This window comes from Chelon labrosus (assembly GCF_963514085.1).
Source record: "Chelon labrosus genome assembly, chromosome: 16".
In the NCBI taxonomy this organism is placed as follows: Eukaryota; Metazoa; Chordata; class Actinopteri; order Mugiliformes; family Mugilidae; genus Chelon; species Chelon labrosus.
Window position 1 is genome coordinate 19,359,329 of NC_140349.1, and position 25,595 is coordinate 19,384,923.

At 41.0% G+C, this 25,595-nt stretch overlaps 2 protein-coding genes across 2 annotated transcripts; one reads left to right on the plus strand and one right to left on the minus strand.

Moving 5' to 3' along the window:
* Window positions 1-302: 302 nt before the first annotated feature.
* c1galt1a (core 1 synthase, glycoprotein-N-acetylgalactosamine 3-beta-galactosyltransferase 1a) lies at window positions 303-10,387 on the minus strand. The gene is made up of 3 exons (XM_084563991.1): window positions 10,068-10,387; window positions 6,992-7,668; window positions 303-2,035 (listed from the first exon to the last, which is right to left on the minus strand). Exons 1-3 carry the CDS (start codon window positions 10,219-10,221, stop codon window positions 1,871-1,873), a joined length of 996 nt encoding a protein of 331 aa, XP_084420117.1. The 5' UTR covers window positions 10,222-10,387; the 3' UTR covers window positions 303-1,870.
* Window positions 10,388-12,572: 2,185 nt separating this feature from the next.
* Window positions 12,573-25,318, plus strand: sdhaf3 (succinate dehydrogenase complex assembly factor 3). Its single transcript, XM_084562775.1, has 2 exons — window positions 12,573-13,651; window positions 24,565-25,318. The coding sequence occupies exons 1-2, from the start codon at window positions 13,475-13,477 to the stop codon at window positions 24,757-24,759; spliced, it is 372 nt and encodes a 123-aa protein (XP_084418901.1). The 5' UTR covers window positions 12,573-13,474; the 3' UTR covers window positions 24,760-25,318.
* The last annotated feature ends 277 nt before the right edge of the window (window positions 25,319-25,595 follow it).

A 25,595-nucleotide genomic window follows, 5' to 3' on the forward strand; every position in this document is an offset into this window, starting at 1 on the left:
TTTCTGTGTGGTTTGCGTGTTCTCCCTGTGTCTGCGTGGGTTCTCTCTTGGTAGTCTGGCTTCCTCCCACCGTCCAAAGACGTGCTGGTTAGGTTCATTGGTGATTCTAAACTGGCCGTAGGTGTGAGTGTGAGTGTGAATGATTGTCTGTCTCTCAGTGTCAGCCCTGCGATAGACTGGCGACCTGTCCAGGGTGTTCCCCGTCTCTCACCCAATGACAACTGGGATAGGCTCCAGCAGACCCCGTGACCCTTCACAGGACAAGCGGTTACAGATGAATGAACGACTAACAAGACACACTATTGACAGTAAATATATATTTATAACACTGTACAAGGCTCAGAAGGAATAGTAAGTAGATCAACTCTTTTTGTCAATAGGGTTAGGGTTCAAAATAATTCCTTAAAAGATTTCAAGATTCTCCATTTCAGCAACTCATTTCAAAAGTGCAACAGAGCTTTGACATCATACAGCAACCGCTCAGGTCTTAAAAATGTCTGTATTAATATCAAGTGACAGTTCAGTAACAGTACTACGACTAGCAAAAGACGCAGGGATGACAGGCAACCAAAGGTCCCACGTCACAGAAGTCACAGACAAAGGCGGATGCTGTGATGGTGTGAACCTGTTTGTTCTCGTTTTTCCAGTACACCTCAGAATGTTCCGGTATTGTGAAACAATAGTTGGCATTTTGTGAGATGCAGACCTATCTGCCAAATCAAAGGTTTGGTACATTCTGAGAAGAAAAACACACTGGTGAGATAGGTATCATTGAACGTCAAATGAACGTCAATGGAATGGTGGTGGTTAATCTCAGTTGATCCCTGCTAAAGAAAAAAGCCCTTTATAGTATTCAGACTATAAAGTGAAAGACACTTGGAAGGAGGTCAACATTTCACAATTGAGGTCTACTACAAAGAGAAGACAAAAGCTGTAAAGCATCTGTTGTGATTCACTGATTGATTACTTATCTTTTTACTGAACCTTTACTGAACCCTTTGTAACAGTAACAATAAAAAATAAAACCAGATTTTCCTGACCCCTTTTTTTTAAAAAAAAGAAGTAATAATTAAATAAAAAACTGCTTTAAACCAAGTCACCAAAAACACAGATAGCAAATTATTTTTCTATATGCTATCTTGTCATTTATATATTTATTTTATTTTCATTAACATATTTTTATTTGACAAAACCCTTTACCTTTGTTTTCAGAGTTAGACCACGGGAAAAGATCTCAAGGGGATAACAAAGGGATGAGCCTCCGGTAAAACATACATTTTGCCATTTTTTTATGTGGCCAATTTATACTCACTTGAAAGGACTGCAGCAAGACATTAGTCTATAAATTCTGTCTTTACATTCAAACCACTGCCGATACTCGTTATATTTTGACAAAAAACATTTTCATTTCATTTAATGATAATAGCTACACTGTTTCATCTAAACAGGCAGTGGGCTTCCAAGGCATGTGGTTAGTAAGCAGACACCACTGGGTGTGAGTGTGTGCATCTGTCGGCAGGTACAGCTACAAGTTAGAAAAACTAGAACAATCACATGGCAACGCATCCCACATTAGAGTTACTAGAGAATCTTTAAAATTTCCCCTAAAAATATGTAAGGCTAGCACCTTTAGTGGCCATCACTTCACCCTCACCTCACACCCCCAAACGTCATAAACACAGCTGACATTAGTCTTTGCCAAGAATACCAGTTAGAGGGTCTTTTATCATGAAAATTATAACATTATAAAATTATGTAAACAAAAGATAATATATATTATGTTCATAAGATCATCTTGGCTCTGAAATCTGCAGATGCTGTCAGCCTCTCCTCCAGTTAGTGCACAAGTTTTTTGGCATTTGTCACCGTTTCACGTGGATTTAGTTGTGCTGTTCAGTTCAGGTTTCTCATCGGGATTAAATCTGTATTTGTATCCGTATGGCCGCAGATGATACGTCAGGTAATGCAGCTCGTACAGCTGGATGGCGTGGATATAGTGAAAAGACACCACTAAATCTGAGCAGCAACTTGGACCCTGGGGAGAGACAAGGAGGAGCACAACAGAGGTTAGAAGAGGTATACTGATGGGGGAAGACGCCAGCGCCACCTGGTCCTACACACTGATGCAGCTCACACTCTCTTAGACTTCCAGTTTAAAGGAAGCAGAGCGTTTCTTGCATATACTTCAGTGACATTTTGCAGGTCAATGCACCTCTAAAATGTCTGTCTGTGGTATGCTGTGTCCTTAGAAATTCACAATAAGTGGTGATCAACTGGATGATTATTTCAAAGGAAATAGGGTGTAGTGCTGTTAAACGACACTGAATTAAACAAGGTGTTTCTGTTATTTAGCCTAGCCCAGTGACTAAAATGGAGTTACCAAGAATACAATTCAATAGTGCTACAAAAACAGACAACAGCTATCTCGGTTATTTTAAACGAATATGAATACCATAATCTTCATGGAGCTACGTCAATGAGTCTCTTAGTTCTGACCTTAAAGAATTCTGACTCAAGAGGAAAGCAAAAGCACTGTCAAGTTATACTTTGCAATTTAAGAAAAGGGTATATCAAAGAATTCGACAATGCCAAATAGTGTTTAATCTCAAATAAAGAAGTGAAAAAAAAAATATTTTAATAAAGACATGATCAGACCAACAAAGACTTCAGGAACAACTATTAAAACAAACTGCAAGCTGTCACTGATGGCAAAAGCCGATTTTTCAAAGCAGACTGTAATCCCTATAAAAATAAAAGGTGCGGTTTTTTCCAAGTAGTTCTCTTAAAGGAAGCATGAGTGCATCAGCGTCTGTGATTATAAGCTACTGGACTGAGCATTTTTTACAGGTCATTTATGCTCCAGAGCAGGTTATACAAGATAATACACTCGGGTGTAAAATAACCATTCCTAATGACTCAGATCTCCTCAGAAACTGGCATAAAGTTACCTGGAGATAACGTGATAATGGAAGGAGGAAGGATACTAGGTAGGTTTTCCCCTACCGAAATGCTGAAATGCTAACATCACATGCCGAGGTTATAGATGTTCTTAATGCTTAATCCCTGATTTATTGTTTCGGGCTGCAGCTGTACACACCAGTATACACAAGCCCAGGGAGACTGTCCCATGCCCATTGTCCCAGCGAAACCAATGAAAGGAAGGAACCAAAATTATTAGGAGAATTAAGGTTGTCATAGATGACTACTGAAATGATACACGTGTAAATGTGCAGGAGTTGATAAAGAAATTATCGTATAATAAACTAAATCCTGCAAAGTTCTGCAATGATATTGCACAAATAAATACATAATGCAAATTGGTATGATAAAACTACATCCTTGAAATAATGCAAAACTGTAATGTGTGCAATAACTATGGTTACAGTGTCATGAACACCTCTGCACAAATTTGTTAAAAAACTGACCGAACTCACAATGAGCGATTCACAATGCTTTCAATCTTGGCAACCCAACTATTTGGGTGAATTTTTTTTGAAAATTATGTAAAGAACCTGGCTTGCAAAAATAGCAAAAACAATACCTCTGGGTGTTGAGGTTAGCACACAACTCTTGTTTTTTTTTTTGATGTAATAATGAAACAAAGACAAATGGTGTTAGAACTTTTTGTTCAATCACAGGGGGGTTATTGTACATTTGAAATTATAAGCATGAACAAAACCTGCTCCTTGCGGATCTTTTTAAAGCTAGATATAATCACAGTTATCTGGCTATTTTCTCACTGTCGGGCAAGAGAAAGGTCAGGTAAGAGAAAGGTCCATGGTGGTTTAAAGATCTATCTATCTCTAGCTAAGAGTGTTTCTCCTCCAGGTTGATTCGTTTGGGCTCGTGTCAACACAGCAATCGCACTTTGTCCCAGAATAAACTAACCAAGCTGAGCCCTGTTAGAGAGGATTGTCTCAGCCTGCTTGCAATCGCTCCCTAGAGTGATTTGTTTGCATTGTGAACACACTTAGGAGGTCGACTTAGCGATTGACTGTTGGTGACTGTTGGTGAAGTTAGTGACCCAGGCACTGGTACTATGCTTACATACACTATATTGCCGAAAGTATTCACTCACCCATCCAAATAATTGAATTCAGGTGATCCAATCACTACCATGCCACTGTGATAAGATGCCACCTGTGCAAAAAGTGCAGCCGTGAAATTTCCTCACCACTAAATACAACTATTCCACAGTCAGCTGACAGTGGTACTATAACAAAGTGGAAGCGATTGGGAACGACAGCAACTCAGCCACAAAGTGGCCATCCATGTAAAATGACACAGTGGGGTCAGCAGATGCTGAGGCGCATAGTGCGCAGAGGTCGCCAACTTTCTGCAGAGTCAATCGCTACAGACCTCCAAACTTCATGTGGCCTTCAGATTAGCTCAAGATCAGTGTGTAGAGAGCTTCATGGAATAGGTTTCCATGGCCGAGCAGCTGCATCCAAGCCATACATCACCAAGTGCAATGCAAAGCGTCGGCTGCAGTGGTGTAAAGCACGCCGCCACTGGACTCTAAAGCAGTGGAGACTTGTTCTATGGAGTGACGAATCACGCTTCTCCATCCGGCAATCTGATGGACCAATCTGGGTTTGGCAGTTGCCAGGAGAACGGTACTTGATTCGTCTGACTGCATTGTGTCAAGTGTGAAGATTGGTGAGGGAGGATTATGGTGTAGGGTTGTTTTTCAGGAGCTGGGCTTGGCCCTTAAGTTCAAGTGAAAGGAACTCTGAATGCTTCCGCATGCAAGCGAAGACTGTGAGCCAGGCCTTCTCGTCTAACATCAGTGTCTAACCTCACAAAAGCGCTTCTGGAAGAGTGGTCAAAAATTCCCATAAACACACTCCTAAACCTTGTGGAGAGCCTTCCCAGAAGAGTTGAAGCTGTTATAGCTGCAAAGGGTAGGGTGATGTCATGGATTAAGAATGGGATGTCACTTAAGTTCATATGCGTGTAAAGGCAGATGAGCGAATACTTTTGGCAATACAGTGTAACTGAAGTATGTTACCTGGTGTGTCAACTGAGTCACTCAACTGACATTTTGGCTGCGTAGTGCTGCTCCTTGGGAGATGTCTTGCATCGGCAGTGCACGTTCTTATCAGATACAGTGCCACTTAAAGGTATTTGTGCCTACATTGTGTCTACATTTCCGCACAAAATGACTCAAAACATCAGTGAACAAATGAAACAGAAATATTATGCTTTGCTCATGATCTATTAAGGAAAATGTGCCAATATAACATATAGGTGAGGTGCATAAGTATGTGCTCTAGGATTAGTTCATTTGAAGGTCAGATTACAGTTCCTCTGTTCAGTGTTGCAACTGTTTCTAGTCAATGTAATGAGACTCAGGAGTCATTCAGTTCCCCATTTGGTTAAAAAAAAAAAAAAACCTAACCTACACAGCACATGTTTGTGTAGTGTATGATGGAACGGTAAAAGAAGCTCAGGTTACAAAACTATCCTCAAAGGGCTTGGGATCATCAAATCTACAGTCAGACAGATGAACGGTGAACAAACTGAGGAGATTTATAACTACTGTAACCCTCAACAGTTCATGTGAGGAAATCTCAAAACTGAAGTGGGTCTGTAGTGAGGAATGGACTAAAATTCCTCCATGACTGGTCAGAAGTTACTGGAAATGTTTATTGCTGTTACTGCTACACAAGAGGAACACCACAGATACTGAAAATAAGGGTTTGTTTACTGTTGCACCACACACATAAGTAATACTGGCTATTTTTCCTGAAAAATCAGTATAATATTCCTGTTTCATTTGATTTCAGTCCTTTCACAGATGCTTTGAGATGTAGAAAATAATGCAAATACTTTTAAGCAGCACTGTATACTGTACCTGAATGTTGTATTTCTACCCATAGTCTAGCCTGGATGCACAATCAACCTGAACTAATTTTTCTACAAAACACTGGCACATGCACCAGTCAATATTACATAACTCATTGCAAAATTATGACCAATTACAAAACTATGTGCAAGAGCATGGTGTTGAGGGCATGTCACAACTTTGCCTCGATTGCTTTGTTTCAGTTGCCCTGTGAACACGAACCAGACCAGTGTAGAATGCAATATTGGAACAATATGGTATCAACTACTCCCAGAACAAAACATCGGTGTGATAGATGCTAGCAGTGTACCATGACACTTTAAAAATCATGTCGACTAGTTACTGGTGACGATAACAACACTGATGCATTCAAGAAGACAGTTGAGGAGCCCAGTGAGTCACTGCAAGAAAATAAAAGTGGTTCATCAAGTGTGTAGAAATAGTTCACTAATGATGAAGCCCAGTCTCGCTGTATTCTGGTAGGTGACATTGTTGCTGTGGTTGTAGAGCGTGTTTTGTTTGTCCTTGATGTCGGTGAAAGCACAATGCAAGAGACAGAAGTTATGGTAGAGCTGAGAGTTTGCCGAGCGAGTTTGTTTATGCCGTTGGCGTTGGCATGGGCTCCACGGGCTCCGTGGCTGCCTTTATGTGAGATGCTACGATATGCAAAGCATTACTTTCCCCTGTGTTTTTATGAGCGACGTCGTCGGCGACTAGTCACCAGTCGACAAATCAGGAGTCGTTCAACCCCTAGCATGCACATGAATGTTTGATTATCTAGTGGACTTCCACACCTTTATTCTTCTTTCACACTGTGGTCTCTTTAGAATTTTTAGCTTCTCTACTTCACCCTTTCTTCAGTTAAGATATAATAAGCTTAATAAGATTCTATAAAACCTGATGTGTTATACAATTGACAATATTTTTAACTTGAGACAGCAGGACTGTTTGACAGTCCACCACTTTGAGTTTGACTGAAATAGAGTGCCTTTCTGTGTTCGAATCCACTGCTGGATAGCTAGCCACAAAATATTTAGACATTCACACTCCCAAGAGGTCCTGTGACTTCCTCCAGACTTTACATCTAGAACGGGTAACTCACTGACATTTTCTGAGACTAATTTTGAGTTTAGTGTTGCTTACCTCAACTGGAGTGTAGTAATCGTAAACCAGAAACCACGCCCGCGGCCTTGGTTGCTGTCTAATGAGGTAATGATCTGGTGGAAAAGGATGAAATGTTTGCCTCCCCTTCACGTCCCTGGTGTCAACTGGCTCCACCTTCATTGTCTCCATACATTTCCCCAAAGCCATGTCTTCTATGGTCGAAAAGTGGGTGCATGCTCCAGTTTCAAACCCTTTGATGAATCTTCTCAGTGCTTCCCTACTGAGGACATAACCTGCTCCTCCACTCATGTAGCCTTGGCTGACGAAAGGGGCAAATCTCCTACCAAAGTACAGCGGTTTTTCTGTATCATATTTGGACAAGGCGTAGCGTAGATTCTCCACGACCACAAACGTGTCATCATCTCCTTTCAGGAACCAGTCTGCTTCATGTAGGTGGTGCTTGTAGATGTACTGGAACGCTCGAATGGTCTTCCAGTACAAATTGTCCCTCCCCTCACTCACATTCAGCCCCACAGTGGGAAAGTCCGTCTTTTCCGAACTCATGTACAGAGTTATGGTGCAGCGCTTGGCCCATGTTTCCCTGATGTGCCTGGTTCGGGAGTCCATGTACTTTGGTCCTGTCATGATCCAGCATAAGATCCGGTTTGCCTGAGAGGAATTTGCAGCAGAGCTGTTTTCACTTGGTGGTTTTGGTTCTGCAAACACAAAATATTAGAAATGTGTTGTTTGGGTATAGCTTATCAGTGCAGAGATCCTGAAGCAACAAAAGGCCATTTTACTTGACTTTACATGAAACATTTAACCACAACAAACTACAAAAACTCAGTATAACTGTCTGTTGCTTGCTCATGTTGGTAGTTTTTTTGTTTGTTTTTTAATTTCTGAAGTTGGCAATCTCACTGATTTCTCAGTCAGTTAGGATATGGTACCTGGACCAGTGTTTACTTGCAAAAGAGGAAATACAATGCTTGGCCAAAAAAAAATAAAAAGATAACACTGCATGGGCAATTAACTTTCAGCTGGTGACAAGTTATTTCACCCCAACTGATGCAATGAGTAGCTTCTCATGGTTGTTTAAGAATCATTGGCATGCATCAAGTAGGCATGCATCAAGTAGAGAAAACATCTAAGGAAATTACAGAAACTACTAAAACTGGTCTGATGAGTCCAGATTTACCCTGTTCCAGAGTGATGGGGGCATCAGGGTAAGAAGAGAGGCAGATGAAGTGATGCAGCCATCATGCCTAGTGTCTACTGTACAAGCCTGTGGGGGCAGTGCTATGATCTGGGGTTGCTGCAGTTGACCAGGTCTAGGTTCAGCAACATTATGTGCCCAAAGAATGAGGTCAGCTGACTACCTGGATATACTGAATGACCAGGTTATTCCATCAATGGATTTTTTCCATTCCAAATCTGGTTGAGACTGACCAGAGCATAGAGAGGCCATATGGCTCAGTGAACTACAGGTGACAGTGATATTTTGAGCAATGCTGATTCCCATCCTTCCACTTTTTCTGGCAGCCACTCATCATCCCTTCCATTGGCACATGCTATATGTTTCACTTTCCTGTAGGCCTTTGCACTGCAGATGAAACATGACTGAAAATAATAGTCACAGCAATAGTATGAAATATAGTTATGTTACAGGCAATCCGAGTCCAATTTAGTAGACAGATTTATGTGATAACCATAAAACCAATTCAGTCACAAAAATTTAATTAAGAATAACTCAAAAAACATGAACTCTAATTAATTTAATTACTTAAAGTTGCCCCCTTGTTAAAACAAAACGAGAAATGTGAAAAAATGAAAATATAATAATTTTTCCCCAACCTCGCAAACGCTTTTCAAAGAACATTTTTTAACTGTCCTTGCTTTTGCTATGCCAACTTCACTCTAAGATATTTTTAGTAGCAGTAACACACACGGCGTCATAAGAAAAAAATCTTGGTGCCAGCTCGGTAAAGATTTCCGCGTCTGTGTACACAGACACTGTGCAGACATTGTGTGCACTGAGTTTGCGTTTGCTTTTGCACAATGAGCAATATCGCGCTGTGCAAACAACAGGTATTTCTGAGGACACACTCCATAGCCAGTAAAGGGAAAATGCAAAGAAACGGACTTTACCGACAGTGTTCCTTTGGCTCAAGGCATGCCTGTCTATGCGAGCGGAACCATTACGCACGGCTTATACAGAGAGATGATTTATACAGATGATTTTTTTTGAAACAAAGTCACATATTACCACACAAACGAAAATTTTAAATTTAAATAAATAAATAAAATCAGAATGAAACCGAAAATAAAAAGAAGGAAATAAATAAATAAATAAAAGTTTCACTGACTTAAGAAAACCACAGGTGGTTCAACTCGTTTTCAATTCGCACTGGGCACGTTTTACCTGGGAACATTCGGTAATTTGTAATAATTCCGGAGGTCGTCTGTGATCTTAATCCCGTGCCAATCGGACATGGACATTAATTATTTTGTAAATTACACCGCAAATTACCTAAACTACTTTTTTATAAAACAGAGTTCATATGACACTAACCCAGTGCGAATCGGCACCTCTGTGATTTGGGGGTGCGCTTTTACTATTTCAAGATTTTTGTTTGATTCGAGGTTTTCTTTTTTTCTGCCTTTTGTTACTTAAGAATGACGAAGGATGTGCTATATACCAAAGTTCGAACAGATGTTTGGGTGCAAAGTCGAGATGTCGCCGACTCACCCATCTACATGCATTAAATCATGCATGAATGTGCTCACCGGCAAAGGTGGGGCTGATTTAAATACTGACAGGTCGTTAAAAATGTCCTCTGACATTCTGAAGCAGAAAGTAGCAGAGGCATAACTATGGATAGTAAATTTAACACAGCCGTAAGGGGGGAGTTTCCAAATCACATGACGCCCCCAGGTAAAACTAGTCCCGTGCGAATAAGGCTATAGACTAGTCATTCTTCAGAAATTATGTATCAGTTGTGAAAGAAGAAAAAATAAAGTAATATATGCACACATTGCAAGACGCTGAATATCCAATCATTTGAGCAACAGTAACAAGGGATTTGTTAGAATAACAACTGTAAGAAGTGCCTACCTGCATGTACATTCTGTGAACCGAATTTGACTTCATGCTTGACATGTCTCGTGAATTGTTCCATGGAATAGTTCGGGTCCAGCACACAACGAAGGGAGACAAATCCAACCACCAGCCCGGTAACGAACATTAAATTAGATGTTAATCGCATCATTCTCGCCGCCTGTCAAACGGATCAATTAGTAGATAAATAAAATATAAAATAATGTTAGTAAAGTAATAAAGAAGATAAATAAAAGCGTTGATACTGGACTAACGCTTGCCAAATTGAAGAACGCTAAATAACTGTGTGACAGATTTGCCACAGAAATGATTGCACCTGTTCTATGAGGAACAGTCCAGAGCCAAGTTTATGACACACCGTTTTTTTTACTGGTAGGACTCTCATTAGGCCGATACATTCCCGTCAGGCGGAGCCAACACCTTCCTGGAAGAAACCACCCCATCGAGTAGCTACTCATTTCATAAAGTGTGGAACCACTGAACTTGTTCCACCTACTGCTGGTGGACTAACTTTTGTGGCATCCTGCGCCACTTTCACGTGGTGGGGGGTGGGATGTTACCGCTTGTAAGTTTATTAATAATAATAATAATAATAATAATAATAATAATAATAACAATTCTCTTCATCGACTACAGCTCAGCATTCGAAACTGGTCCCATCTTGGCCGTGGAAACCTTCTGAATTTCTCAGAATTGGCAACTACACCTCCTCTTAGCTGACCCTCACCAGAGGAGCACCACAGGGAGGTGTGCTCAGCCCCATCCTGTTCTCTTCCTTTACTCGTAACACCATCGCAACCATCTAGGACTTCATCACAGACAACGACGAGGCCGCCTACAGAGAGGAGGTAACAGCACTGACCTGAACAACCTCTCTCTGAATGTCAGCAAAACTAAAGAGGTGGTTGTGGACTCCAGGAGACAACAGGGAAGCGGACACACCCCTATCCAAGGAGGTGATGCTGAAGCTGAGAAGGTCAGCAGCTTTAAATTCTTCGGTGTGCACATCACAGAGGACTTGTCCTGGTTCCTTCACACCGACGCTGTGGTCAGGAGAGTTCGCCAGAGGCTTTATTTCCTGAGAAGACAAAGGAAGATTGGCATGAACACTATACTATCATCCTTCACAGCAAGAAGGTTCTGGGTTCGAATCCATGGGCCGACGGGGCCTTTCTGTGTGGAGTTTGCATGTTCTCTCTGTGTCTGCGTGGGTTCTCTCCGGGTACTCCGGCTTCCTCCCACTGTCCAAAGACACGCTCGTTAGGTTCATTGGTGATTCTAAATTGGCTGTAGGTGTGCATGTGAGTGTGAATGTATTAAACATGCCGCCTTTAATATGGCTATAAAAAAGGTTGTTGCGCCTCTCGCCCTATGACAGCTGGGAGAGGCTCCAGCAGACCGTGACCCTTCACAGGAACAAGCGGTTGAACAAGATGAATGAATGAATGAAAAGCTCGTTGCGTTTTTCTTTTTTTTATGGCATGGATTGGCTGTGCAGGAGAATCCATAGACCTCAGGCAGATGTTTCAGTGCTGGCTGTGCAGCAGACGTGGGTGGGTCAGTCACGCAAATTTGACCATTTTTACATCTTATTGTTTCACCCTCTTCTCCGGTGATGGTTAGAAGCATGGCCTGTATATAAATCCTGAGATATATGTTTGAAGTCACAGACTGGAGCAGCAGCTCCACCAGCTGTTTGTCCCGAGACTTATATTCATTACATGGGCCTATTCAAACATAAATCCATTTTTTGTTTTAAATTTATTTTGCTTACATAAAAAAATAAAACATAAAAAATAGAGCTATTCCCAGTATGACATGAAAATCATGTAGGTTGTTAACCCTTACATACCAGTCGTATTTAATGTCTTCATCAACACCATTACCACTCTTCCGACCTAAACTGATTCAAATGTGCTACTTTGTAGGTGATTTTATTACATTGCAGGTGCAGATCAGTGACAAGACGCCCTCTGACCCCCGGATGACCTCTGTTCCCTTTTGTGCACCATATATGATCACTACGTGACGTTTTACTATTTCACTGTTTCGAGATTCCTCCATGCCCCGTCAAAGATCAGCAGGTGTCTGTCTCTGCGGGAACCTGGACAAAAATCGTGGGAACTCAGACAGTTCGTCGTGACAATGTCGAGGTTTCACTTGAACTTTGTCACCACTGTCCCATGAAAAACAGTACACACAAAACATGGCCTGTACAGTTAGTTCACACGATTCCCGAAAACCACCATTTTCCGTGATTTGACCCACACACATAGATCTAAAATCCATCTTAGTAGATATGGGTCCAATTTGAACTGAAACAGCCTCAGTGTACAAAAAAAAAAAAAAAAATGTAAATCATCATTAATGTAAAATTAACCCAAAATACACAAAAATTTATTAATTTTTGTGTATTTTGGGTTAATTTTACATTAATGATGTTTACAGTATTTTTGCTGTCAAATGTTGAAACCAGTTAAATTTGACCCAAACACTATGTACGGGTTAAAGAGGAAAATTAAGACTTTTTTTAAGTAATTATCATTGACCGGTCAGGCGTAACATTATGACCACCTTCCTAATATTGTGTAGGTCTCCCTTGTTCCTCCAAAACAGTTCTGACTCATCAGAGAATGGGGGCCTTTGGGTCCTATGGGTTGAGGGGAGGGGCCTCTGTGGATCATCCCACAGATACTTGATCAGTTTGGGATCTAGTTAATTTAGAGGCCAGGTCAACACCTTGTGCTGTTTTTTGAGTTGTTCCTAAACCGTTTTTGTGTGTGTGTCTGTGTCAGGCTGCATCCTGCTGGGGATGGCTGCTGCCATCAAGGAGTGTCATTGCTATGGGGTGGGGCGGACTCGTCTGGTCTAGGTGGGTGGTACCACATGTAACATCCACATGAATGCCAGGTCCAAAATGTTTCCCAGCAGAACACTGCATTGTCACAAGATGGTCAGTGTTATCTATTTCTCCTGGTTTTAATGTTGTGGCTGATCAGTATATACATTGTTTATTTAACTCTTCATGTATTTTGCCAGCCCTGCGAAAGACTGGTGACCTGTCCAGGCTGTACTCCGCCTCTCGTCCGATGACAGCTGGGATAGGCTCCAGCACACCCCGCGACCCTTCACAGGACAAGCGGTTACAGAAGATGAATGAATGAATGTATTTTGCCGCACTACTTCTCCAGTCCAATAGGTGGCGGTAAGGTGCCTGTTAGATAGTTAATTAACCAGAAGAAGGGGTTCTTCCTGTATAAACAAGGACATGAGTTGAGTAACTACCCTTGTGAATGTTGATGCATGCGTCTATCCTACAGTGTATGTCACTGTTTTAAGGGGTTACAGTAGAGCCGCGATACGTTTTTAGCGTCCACTGGTAGAAACTGTTTGTCGGCGGCTTCATGGCGGCCCTTGCCCACGTCTCCAAAGTCCGCTCTCTTTACAAGAGGATCCTGGTCCTGCACCGGTTCCTGCCGATAGATTTGAGAGCCCTCGGTGACCAGTATGTGAAAGGCGAGTTCAGGAGACACAAAGGTGCAGCAGCCGATGAGGTCAAGAGATTCATGACAGAGTGGGAGGTAAGTCATTTCACTCGAATCGGACTTCATTCATTCAAAACACCGATGAGGGCTAAATCCAGTGATTTTGAATAAGTGTTGCCAAACAATCCAGCGACTTTCCTGGATGTTTCTGTGCTGCCCCACGTCCCAAAGCACTCCCAGGTGGTCAGTCTCACAGTAGCCCCTCGCAGCAGTCCCAGCTGCAGTCAGAGCAGAGAGGAGACCCACACCACTCCGCCATCCATCCCACCCTGGCTTGCAGAGCGGGATGTACATGTAAACGTTTCTTCACTGACGCACTAAAATAAATAATGAAATAATAATCCACTGAGATTGTTAATGTTGTCAAGTTAGCACAGTTTATACAAATATAAACTGTGCTAACTTAACATTAACAATGACTTTTTGTGTCACAATGACTGTGACTTGTAGGCTCCTAAGTGGAGCAGAAGATTAGAAACTAAAGCAAATTAAGAAAATATAATAATAATAAGTAACTCTGCCGGAGTGTCTTTGGGTCACTGTGCTGGTTACAAGCCCGGATTAACTATGTTACATTACATTAATTATGTAATGTGTGTCTAGGCAAAGCATTAGTCATTAGGTTTTTTTGAGAGGTGATGGCCTATTTCAACAGCAAAAAACAAAACAAAACAAGAATTAACAGAAGAGTGTTCATTTATAGTTCTAAACATACACTACCGGTCAAAAGTTTTAGAATACCCTTATTTTTCCAGTTATTTATTGCAATTCAAGTCGTGCAATTCCGATAAATAGCCTGAAATGGTACAAAGGTAAGTACGGAACAGCCAGAGATTAAAAAAAAAAAGGTTTGGTTACCCAAATCTGAAAAATAATGTACATTTCAGAATTATACAAAAAGCCCTCTTTCAGGGAACACGAAGTGGGTTAACAATTAAAAGCTGTTCTGCAGCAATGAAGGTTGAATCAGCCTTGAAAGCTGGTGCTACTAATTCCTAAAGATGTTCCAACTTTTCTTGGTTACTTACAACCCCCTCTGTCTACATAAAGGCAGTGTTGGAACACACTGTGGTACCAGACCCTCATGATCATCAGGTGAACAAAATTGTACTGGAGAAAGTAGTGTGTTGCTACAAAAATGGAGAGAAAAAGGCAATTAACAATGGAAGAGAGACAGACCATCATAACACTTAAAAATGTAGGTCTTTCCTACAGGGAAATTGCAAAGACAGTCAAGGTGTCAGTGAGTACAGTTTTCTTCACCATCAAAAGGCACACATTTATGGGAACTTCTGCAACAGACTTGGGAAGAACTTTCTGAAGAATATTTGATTTCTATTGTAGAAAGAATGCCACGAGTGTGTTCAGCTGTTATATCTGCCAAAGGCGGCTACTTTGATGAGTCAAAAGTTTAGAATACATTTTGGTCTATAAATTGATTCCATGATGTCTTTTTCAACTCAAATTGATTATTTGTTCTATGCTTTCATTTCAGAGTGCAATGAGACACTAAACTGAACAATTTTCAGTAAAAAACTGGAAAAAGTGTGGTGTTCTAAAACTTTTGACTGGTAGTGTGTGTGTGTGTATATATATATATATATATTTTTTTTTTTTACTCACTTTTTGTCTCTCCCACGACGTTATTCCTCTCTTGTACAGCGTCCATCACACTTACATCCAAATGGCCAATTATGCAAATTAGCCGATGGCGACTTTTAGGACAGCCAATAGCAACACTGCTCTGAATATTATTTTGCATGTGGAGAATCTGGAGATAAAGTGAAGGTGTGGTCAGTTGGATTTTGAAGGGATGCTCTGCAATGGGAGAGCTACACTCCCTCAGAACAAGCGAACACACGTTGTCTTCATCTATTTCATCATTGCTGTTGTTACGGCCTGTGGGTCGATTTCTTTAATTTGTGCGTGTGTTGCTGTGGTGCTGTTCTCTCTCTCTCTCTCTCTCTCTTGGTGGATGCCACTCCCCGGCTCTCAGTAGTTTCCAATCCCCTAATCAGCAGCCGGTGTTTAATGGAGGAGGAGAACAGCACTCTGGTCAGTTGGGACACACTCTGGTCGGTTGGGACACAGCGTGGCACGGTTGCGGTGGTGAGGTTGAGCCTGTTGTTGACCGCCTACCCTTCAAGTGGAAAGGTGTGTGTGTATGTGTGTGGTGCGCGCTAAATTGTTAGCATTGTGTTCTTGGTTTGTTGACCTGTCCTGGTTCCTGTGGCAGGCCAGCGTTTTCAGTTTGTTTAGACGTGTAGGTTCCTTTTGCAGGCCAGCGTCATTGGACTCACCCTGATTTTGCCATTCTCAAATAAACGCCTTATGTTTGTTTGCCCAGAACCTCTTTGTCTTCTCTTTCAGTGATCAATCCTGGGAACAGTTTTTTTTTTTTTCCTACTAGTTTTGTCGTTTCCAGCAGCTCTTTACTGGGAAATCCTCATCAGAAATCATTGGAAAATCTGCCTGACTTGATGTATTTTGGAAACTCTTCTTCAGAAAGTGTGTCACACTTATAAAATTAGAGGAAGGAAAAAACACAAACGCACAGTTGTCATAGAAAATGAACTATAGACAGTGCCCATTGAGACAGCTGCATAGTTAACTTAATGATCACTGAAGCCTCTCTTTTTGTCAACACCAAGGACAAAGCCATCTTGATTCAATCTGCTGTTTGGCTGCAGAAAAGCAGCTTAAAACACAAAGTGTGAGAAAATCCATTGTACAGTATGGTTAGTAAGCCCCCAATGGCGCCATTGCTTTAAACAGCTGATAAACAAAAACTGACGGACTTCCATAAAGTTCTGGGAGGATGACAGGAAATATTCCTTTAATATCCGTCCTGCACAATCCGATCACAAGAGGCCAACTTAAAGTACAAGTGTGAGCACGTCAAGGGCACATGGGGATGCATTTGAGTGATCCAGTCTCAGACCACATTTGGAGGTGGTCTACGTCGAGTATGCGTTTGTCCGCATTCCTTTGGTAGTGTGAACACACAATGCATCCCGGGTCACATTGAAGACCTCCTACTCAACAGGGGTGCTCTCGCGTAAGCAGAGTTTACCACCACTATTAAAAAGCACCATAAGTGATGTCTGTTGGTTGTTAATGTGAGCCATTTAAAACATTTTGTCCTTGTAGCTATTAAATTAAAAAAACATGAATTAACAATTTAACAAACACTCATTATCTCAAAAGTCCCCAGTGTGTTCATTTAGGCTACGCTTATTACCGAAGTTTTTATTTGTCACTGCTTCAAACAGCACAGTGGTGAAATTAAGGTGCATATGGAAGCTTCCAGGGTTCAGCTACAATCTCAGTTTTGAGCCCCAAAATTACATCGTATGCAGAGAACGAATGAAACTACTGAATAAACATAGGTTTAGTCCACTTTTTACAGCATTTAGTTGACATTTTGTGCTTGGTGTGCTACCATGTGCTTGGTTTTTCTTGTCATTGCTCAATTGAAAGTTGAGCACCACTGAGGTCTTCAGCTGTGTTCAACAATGCAACACTGCAATTAAAAAGTGTAAAATATATTACAAGCACGCCTTGACTAAACTTAGGATTTCTGGATCTGACAAATGTCCAAATAGCTAAATAGTCAGGTCCTACTCTGGTTTAAACTAATCTTTAAACTAAAGCTAAACTAATCTCAGAGCAACGTTTCCATTTTGTCAGTGTAATACATTTTTCTGTACGATTTGAGTGGAAGCTTATAAACTCCAGACACTGTGGCTTTATTTGTGTGAAATGCTATGAATCCTTCACATTAAACTGAGGTTATCTTAGTTCAGAAAACCAGTTTTCCACCAGTGTACTTTTTGCAACGTCAGTCGTGTGACCTTTGAGGGCATATGGATTGCTTGTGTTATGTCAGTCCATCACCACACGATGGCAGAGAAGTCTCAGTAAACAGTAACAGTAAGGGATCGATGGCAGTGGATATAAATATAGAATTTTGTACCGCTGAACGTGTGCTTCGTCGGAACAAAGGTAGAAAGATCAAGTTTTAACCTGAAATCCTCAGACCGTCAGGGAGAGTATGTTGGAAAGTGTATTGCTGAATAAATCTTCTTACACCTGCATTAGCACAGATGAAATTAAGTTGTAAAATAAACTAATACCAGATCATAATTTATCGCTGTGTTCTTAAATCAGTAAGTTCAGCAGTATGATTTTGTGCCAAATTTATTTCCCAGAAGCATCAAAACCAAACTACAGCTAAACCTATACCACGTGTTCCATCGGATTTAAACCACAGTGGCTGTAAAATTTAAAATGGTCATTATTATAAGCCACAAAAGACCCACCTGGATTCTTGTGCCGATGGGGATCAGCGTATCGGTGTACTCTAGTCCCCAAAATAATCTTAACTTTGAGAGTGTGCCAGGGCTCCCTTTTATGTCAATATGGGGGGAGAGCCAATGTTTTTCAGCACAATTACGCGCTGCCGGGAGATGGTAAATCACCCATCTGCAGGTAATTTCTTTAATGAAGTAGATGATGATTGCAGCTGGAATCCTGAGAGCTCTCTTTGTCATTGGGGTGGAGGCCGTCACTTTCATTATGCCTCACTATATCGGTATGCATTGTTTTCAACCCAGAGTCCATTTGAATCGATCCTAACCATGTGATGGGTAGCTTCCTGTTGTGTTTACACACAGCTTTGGCTCGAATTCAGCGGAACGCAGTTATACCAAAACCACTGGGAGCCATCCCTATCTGGATTGGGCTGCAAATGTACAGTGGAATGATGGTGTTTTCTGTGTCTAATTGCTGCATCATCTGGCCAAAAAATCTGTCTTTGGTGAAAAGTGGTTTAAATGGGGAAGCTGGAGCTGTTGTGGGCAGGTACACTGATAGAAGGAACTTAAATAGCTCTTTTAGACTTTGGTCTCATCCTAAGATGCAACCTTTCTGTTTCATGGTTGGATATTTAATGTGTCTCCAGAAACAATCTGATGTGGTACTGATTCCAGACATGCTAAAGACTTGCTAAAGTCTCGGCACCTCTTTCAGCATTGGAGGTGCCAAAAGTACAGAATACTTTTTGCCTTCCATGGGCAGTGAAGATTAAACAAGTATGTAGACATAGGCTTTGTTAACACCTGGTATTAACATGTGTCCTGGTTGGTTTGAGTTCAAATTAGAAGCTAGAAGTATGTGTATTCACGGTTGGAATTAAATTTTAATTTAAATTGCTTTGGCTACCACCGTTTCAAAACCACAAGCAGCTCTGTTTTTGTTTGCAGTGCATGTCCGCACAGCAACTTGATACAAATTGTGGGCTGCACTGCGTGCTGTCGAATGTTAGGGTATTACTTATTATTAAACTCTGCCGTGGCATCAGAGACCCACACAAAGCTTAGACCTTAGAACCATTCATAAGCTTAGTAATTTCACTGCTGCACTATTTGCAGCAGTGAAATGGAGAAATCTACAGTAATAAAGGCCCTGGTCACGATGAATAAAAGGAGGAAATGGTGTTTACACACTGATGATGACACTTTGTTCTTCTCATATTCACTCATTTCTGTTCATTCATTCATTCATCTTCTGTAACTGCTTGTCCTGTGGAGGGTCGCTGGGGGGATGGAGCCTATCCCAGCTGTCACTGGATGAGAGGTGGAATGCACAAGTTGTGACGCATGTTAATACCAGGTCTAAACCAGGGGTTGCGCGAGTTCAGATTTTTTATAGTCACTTATTACGTGATGATTGTCGTCACCGACTATTCGCTGATGACGTCACTAATAAAACACAGTAGGAAGTAATGCTTTGCAACAATGAAATCTACTCAGATCAGGCATAACATTATGACCACTGACAGGTGAAGTAAATAACACTGACCATCTTGTGACAATCCAATATTCTGCTGCGACACCTTTGGACCTGTCATTTGCCACCCCATAGCAATGACACTCCTTGATGGCAGCAGCCATCGCTGTGCAGCCTGACACAGACACACACACAAAAACGGTTTAGGAACAACAAAAAACATGAAGAACAGCACAAGGTGTTGACCTGGCCTCCAAATTCACTAGATCCCAAACAGATCAAGATCTGTGGGATGATACACAGAGGCCTCTCCCCTCAACCCATAGGACCCAAAGGCCCCCACTAACAACATTCTGTTTCCAGACACCACATTACACCCTCAGAAGACCCATGTCCATCCTCTGATGAGTCACAACTGTTTTGGAGGCACAAGGGAGACCAACACAATATTAGAAATGTCATAATGTTATGCCTGATCGGTGTATATTTTTTGACCTGAGTACATATGATGAGACCATACAGCTCATGTGCTGCATACGGTGCACTGCAGTATGTGAGTATAGCCTGCATAAAGAAAGCTCTGTGTACCTCAGCTAAAGGTCTAATAACTTTGTCGATAAAATTCAGATTAGATACAGTACGTACACTTCAGTAGTACTTTTGTTGTGTTTCAGGACTGACTTACATATTTTTCATGTCACGGTAGTATGGTTTTCGTCTTTAGTGAAGTATTTCCACGCACTTGATGAACGCTAGTGGTCACTGACTAGTCGATCAGGGCACAGCAGTGAAGTTGACAAACCGACCAGTCAACTAGTCTGTACAACCAACAGTCTAAACAAGACCATAGATGGCAGGATGGTCTCATCTACTGTATCTCTCTCCCTGCCTTTGCTTGGCATGTGCAAAGAGAAAGTGGAAAGAGACATAACAGTGGAGGACGGAAGATAGAAAATACAGACTAAAGAATTCACAAACTCTCAAAGTGAAAAGAGAAATTTGCTTTGTATTTTTTTCTGCCCTCAGAATTCAGCATCAGGGCTTGCTCATGGTCATTTACACTTGTTTATTTTCTTTTCAAAATAAAGTTATGGTTTTCAAATAATGTTTCTGAGTGTGACGTAAACCACTCTTCAGTTTTGTAAGTAAGCTGAAACATATACAATATTAATACAATAATAAATAATGGACAGAAGATATACAAATCACTGGTCGCATTTATAAGGTTTTAAGAGATACTCTGGTAACTGTAGTCTGGCTAGATGACCTAGGGTGCAAGTTCAGGCATAATACCTGCTCTCTAAAGTCACATTAACTGTATGGCCAAATGGTGGGGGTAAGACATTGTGGTCTACAGTTCTCAGACATTAGAGGTATGCCCATATAAGCATAAAAGTTATTGAAATGTTGTGTTTCCGAAAGAGAGATGAAAAGTAGTGAAAACATGACTATACAAACAAATGGACAAGCAGGTATTTCGTAAGAATGTACTCATCCAAATATGTCATACCTTGCATCCTTCACATTCTATTGGATAGAAGGCCAGAGTTGCAGTTTGAGTGATTCCCGTGGCAACAGCAGTTGTATTTTCCAGCTGTTGAGAACCCACCAAATTCTGTTATACTGCGAACAAAACCGCAAGCAAACTCCTTGTCCCAACCGTTTCCATGTGTCCAATCACTGATGGAGGAGAATTTCCACTCCACACTCAGCTTTTTCACAAAATTAGGAAGACTGGGAACAGACGAGGAGCGAGACTCCAAATGAGATTACAAGGCTTGAGTGTTCGGTGTGTAATCCATTTATTTCAGAGGCACCCAGGGGAGTTATCTGCTCCAAATAAATCGGCTCCAGTGGGCCAAACAGGCGCTCCCTACAGAGGGAACGAAAAATAAAGAAAAAGGAAAAGAAGGGGGAATTTAGAAAAGAAATAAAACCTCTTGATTTTCTTGATTGCCGAAAAAACCTGGGGAAAAGGTGGGAAATTTCGTAAAACGTTTTCTCAGTTTTGCTGTCAGGGATTGGCCATTAAGTCAAGGTACCGTAGCTGACTACCTTAAAGCAAATCTTCATTCTACAGATTTAAAAGTACATTGATATAACTGTTGCTGATCGGCTTAATCCACGCTCTGTAAACCAGTTTGGCAACGGTAAACACACAATATTTTATCGTACTTATTTCGCTCGAGAGTACTTTTGACACCCACAGACAGGCACGTCTCAGAGTAGGACTGCATTAAAAGTCAGTTTATTTTAACCTTGTCATTGTTGACAAAAGATTCAAACAGTTTTATTATCTGTCTCATTTTGAAACATTTTACTTTTGGTAAAAATAGCTTGTTAGCAAATATTTTACGCTTTACTTGTTATTAATGAAATGCTCAGAGCATACAGACCCCAGCCACAGCCATGAATAATTCTGGCCAGTCATTGACTTAATCATTTAACGGCGCCCGTAATGAGCCGCTCTCGGTGATATTTTGTCATTTGAACTAGCAAAAAGCAGTGCTTGCTTAAGATGAGTCGCTGTTCCCTGCATGTTTTGCTTTCGCTGGCAAGAGAGAGCAGAGGTAATCACATCTGTATTGATGACCGCATGACGCAGGAGACATTCCCAGAGCAAAAGCGAGCACTTACTCCTCATTGACCAGATTTTCTTTGATAAAACCACCAAAAATTAATGATTACACCCATAACATGGTTTCAGAAGTGGGTTACGGTCAAGTTATCCTGAGGCAATGAGAGTGAGACTCATTTTGACAAGTGAGTAGAAATGTAAAAAGTATAAATAACATTGTTGGAGTGTTCCTTTAAGCTCAAACCCTCCTGCCTCAGGGAAGATTTTTTCCCCTTGGCAAATATTCAAGATAATTACATTATGTACAGGATGGAGCCTCTTAGATAAATGGCTCGTTATTGCTTGCAGCGAGAGCCTTCCAAAAAGCCAAGATACTTTGTGAATGGGCAAACACCAGACAACGACAGTGTGCTCTTTATTCAAATGATTAACGGCTTTTCAGAAGTGGAACGCACGCTCACGGGATGATTCATATGCAGCGCCGGCAGCTTTGACTCATCACACATGGGCTGAGGTTAACAAGAGATTTCATTCTGCAGTAAGAAGAGATCCATGTGCACGATTTCATCCCGAGAGACATCAGTGTTGGTAATCAAAAAATATCACCTTGAATGTACGACCCAGTAAACATGAAAACTTTCTTCCATTTTCCTGTTCCACGACTGCTCGTAACAGACCGAGAGTTAGGAATGAAATGTTGGTTCCGGTGTCACTAATAGAAAATGTAAAATAAAAAGCGCGCCAAGTATGAGGATCAGATTTCCTTTGATAAGACCACCAAAGAGCAATGAAATTATCCAGGGGCAATGAGAGTGAGAACAGATGCACTTACTCACACAAGATCAGGCCCTCAACTTTTTCATTAACTGTTAATGCTAAATTGCAGAACTTTTGTCTCCCACTTCTGACACTAAGAGTAATTACGAAACACTGGACGTGCATATGATTTACACCTACGGGCTGCAGTCCATCAGCCCATCTCTTCGTTTTAGGCTCTTCTACTAAGGGAAATCACGCAAGTGGCTTTTGGCATTCAGAGGAAGGATTATGGTCTAAGAAGCGACTGGCTTCGACTAATATCTTTTGCGAAATCCATTTTTCTTGGCCATTATGTAGGTACCATTGCATTCTCAGTAAACGGCCAGGTTGGTAATCAACAAATTTGACAGTTCCATCATAAAAATACATAGCGACATGATGCATGATTAGCGATCTGTGTGTATGTATGTATGTATGTATGTATGTAGCCACGTGCAGCTACGTATTGCATTTCCTCATTAATCATTCATTCATTCATTCATCTTCTGTAACCGCTTGTCCTCCGGAGGGTCACCAGGGAGCTAGAGCCTATTCCAGCTGTCATTGGGCGAGAGACGGGGTATACCCTCAATAATCACAGGTCTCAATAATCACCAACGTTTTTATTTACATTTATTACTGGAGATTTTCTTTCACTTCTGCAAACAGTAGTGAGAGCATATGGAAGCTTACAGTTTGAGTTATATTCTCTGAACTTTGTGCAAGTCTCTAAAATGATAATAAAGCTGGTGTCAAGGCAGAGATACCAAATGTGCGCGAGACTTTACAGCTTGTTCCAAAATGTGTACCATCTCTGTATGTTGAGGGGAATCCAAGTTATCTGATCGTTGTTACTGATAGCTTGTGACATGTTTTTAATGCTTGGCTATCTGTAGGGTTAGCGTTTTCACAAGGCTATCTAGCTGTCATTGTGCTACAGGATAATACAAAGTTGGAATTACAGTGGACAGTATGTGCATGATCTGTGATAATGTGATGCATTATCTCAAGGACGCAATGAGCAAGATTCACAATTTGGAAAACCAAAGATTCTTTGTTTTCTTACATATTGTTTTAAAATGTTTTTTAAAGAAAATCTTTTAAGTCTTAAATCTGAAAATTGTGTTGAAATTGTTCATCTGGTACAGGTTATTATAGGACTTATAGTGGAAGTAGAGTTGATCCAAATTCAAAAGTTTGCATACATTTTTGTGTGACAGTCATGGGGGCTTTTCATTTTCAGTTTGGAAAGCTTGTAAGTCCTGTAATATTCTTGGGTTAGCTGTTTTGAACTTCATCTTTGAGACCTTAGTCAAGTGCCTCCTTATTGTGTATCTTTAAGAGCTACACCACTTCTTTGCAGAGAAACCTGTAATTGAGTTGAAGTTTGAGGGTTTTTCTTTGTACTTTTCAACCAACTTTCCCAGCAGTTGTGGCTGAAATTTTACTTCTAGGTCTACCACCTTGCTATCAAAATAGACTCTTAATATCCCACTTCTTTATCAGAGTTTGGACGGTAATGATTGTTGTCTTTTTAAATCCTGAATTAAAGAGTTCATCATCCTTTTTTGTAGGTTCTTTGACCATACTTTTCCTTTACCCATTACTGAGTATTCAGTAAAGTCAGAGCTTTGACTGTTTACAGAATTGAAATTATCTAGACGACAAATGTGGCAAATTACCCTTCGTAGCCATAAATATCACAATGTACAGACCAGGCGCTAAACACTGTTTCTATCCTGTCTGTGTTTAAAGTGATCTTTGTCTGTCTGCCTCCTTACAGAAGTATAAGGACACCCTGCAGACACAGGTACTGGAGTCAATGGAGGGGCGACTCAGCTCAATGAAGTTCGGGGCCGAGCTGTCAGAGAGCCAGCTTGGCAGCCTCCAGGACGAACAGATAGGTCAGCTGTACGAACTCATGCTGGAATCCACCAAACCCAACCGACAGTTTGACATCCAAGAGGACAGCAAGTGAAGTAGTGTGCTCGGACAGTGTAACTGTGCAAAAGGTGCTATGAGGAAATTCTGACAAATAATATATTTCCTCTGAATACCACTCTTCATCTGAAGTACTCAAAGGCCAAGCAGAGGCTTTTAAGGATATTTGATTGTGTTTAAAGTGCTGTGTAATATCTCTGTGTTCCTTTGCTTGTTTCTTTTACTGTGACAATAAAAAGAGGTTTCTCATCCTCCTCCACCGGTGCATTAAGGTGGCACTAATAAGGTTTCCTTTGTCAGCTTTTTTTTTTTTTAGCTCGAGTAGTATTGTGAGCTCACGATCATGAAGGAAAGACGACGAGATGTGTCCCCTTGATGAAGACGCGCAGAGAGCTCACATCAGCCGAGCCTCATTCAGCCGAGTCCAGAGTGAGTCCAGAGTGTTAGAGATGTTATAAAAGCCAACCTTTCGTTGCCGATGCACTGATTGCTTCCCACTGAGTTCAGGCATAATGTCATTTCTCTGGAAATAAATCCTGCACAGTACAGCTGCAGCAACGGCTAATAGAGCTTTTGTCCTCAATCTACTCCCTGCTTTGAACACTACCACCTACGGACGTCTCGATTTTTGTTCTGTAGACATTGTTTTTATTATTTATATATGTTTTATAATATATTTTAAATCCTTTTACATCTTTCTGTATTATTTTTTACATTGCAGAACAAAACTAAAAACTAAAATGACAAAAACTGCATTATGAAGTGAGCAAAAAAAGAAGGTGTAGATAAAGGATTGCCCACATACGTATGTTGAGCAATGGTTGGATGATGCTTCTTTATGCTGCGACCCCACTCATTTCAAACCATCTCAGT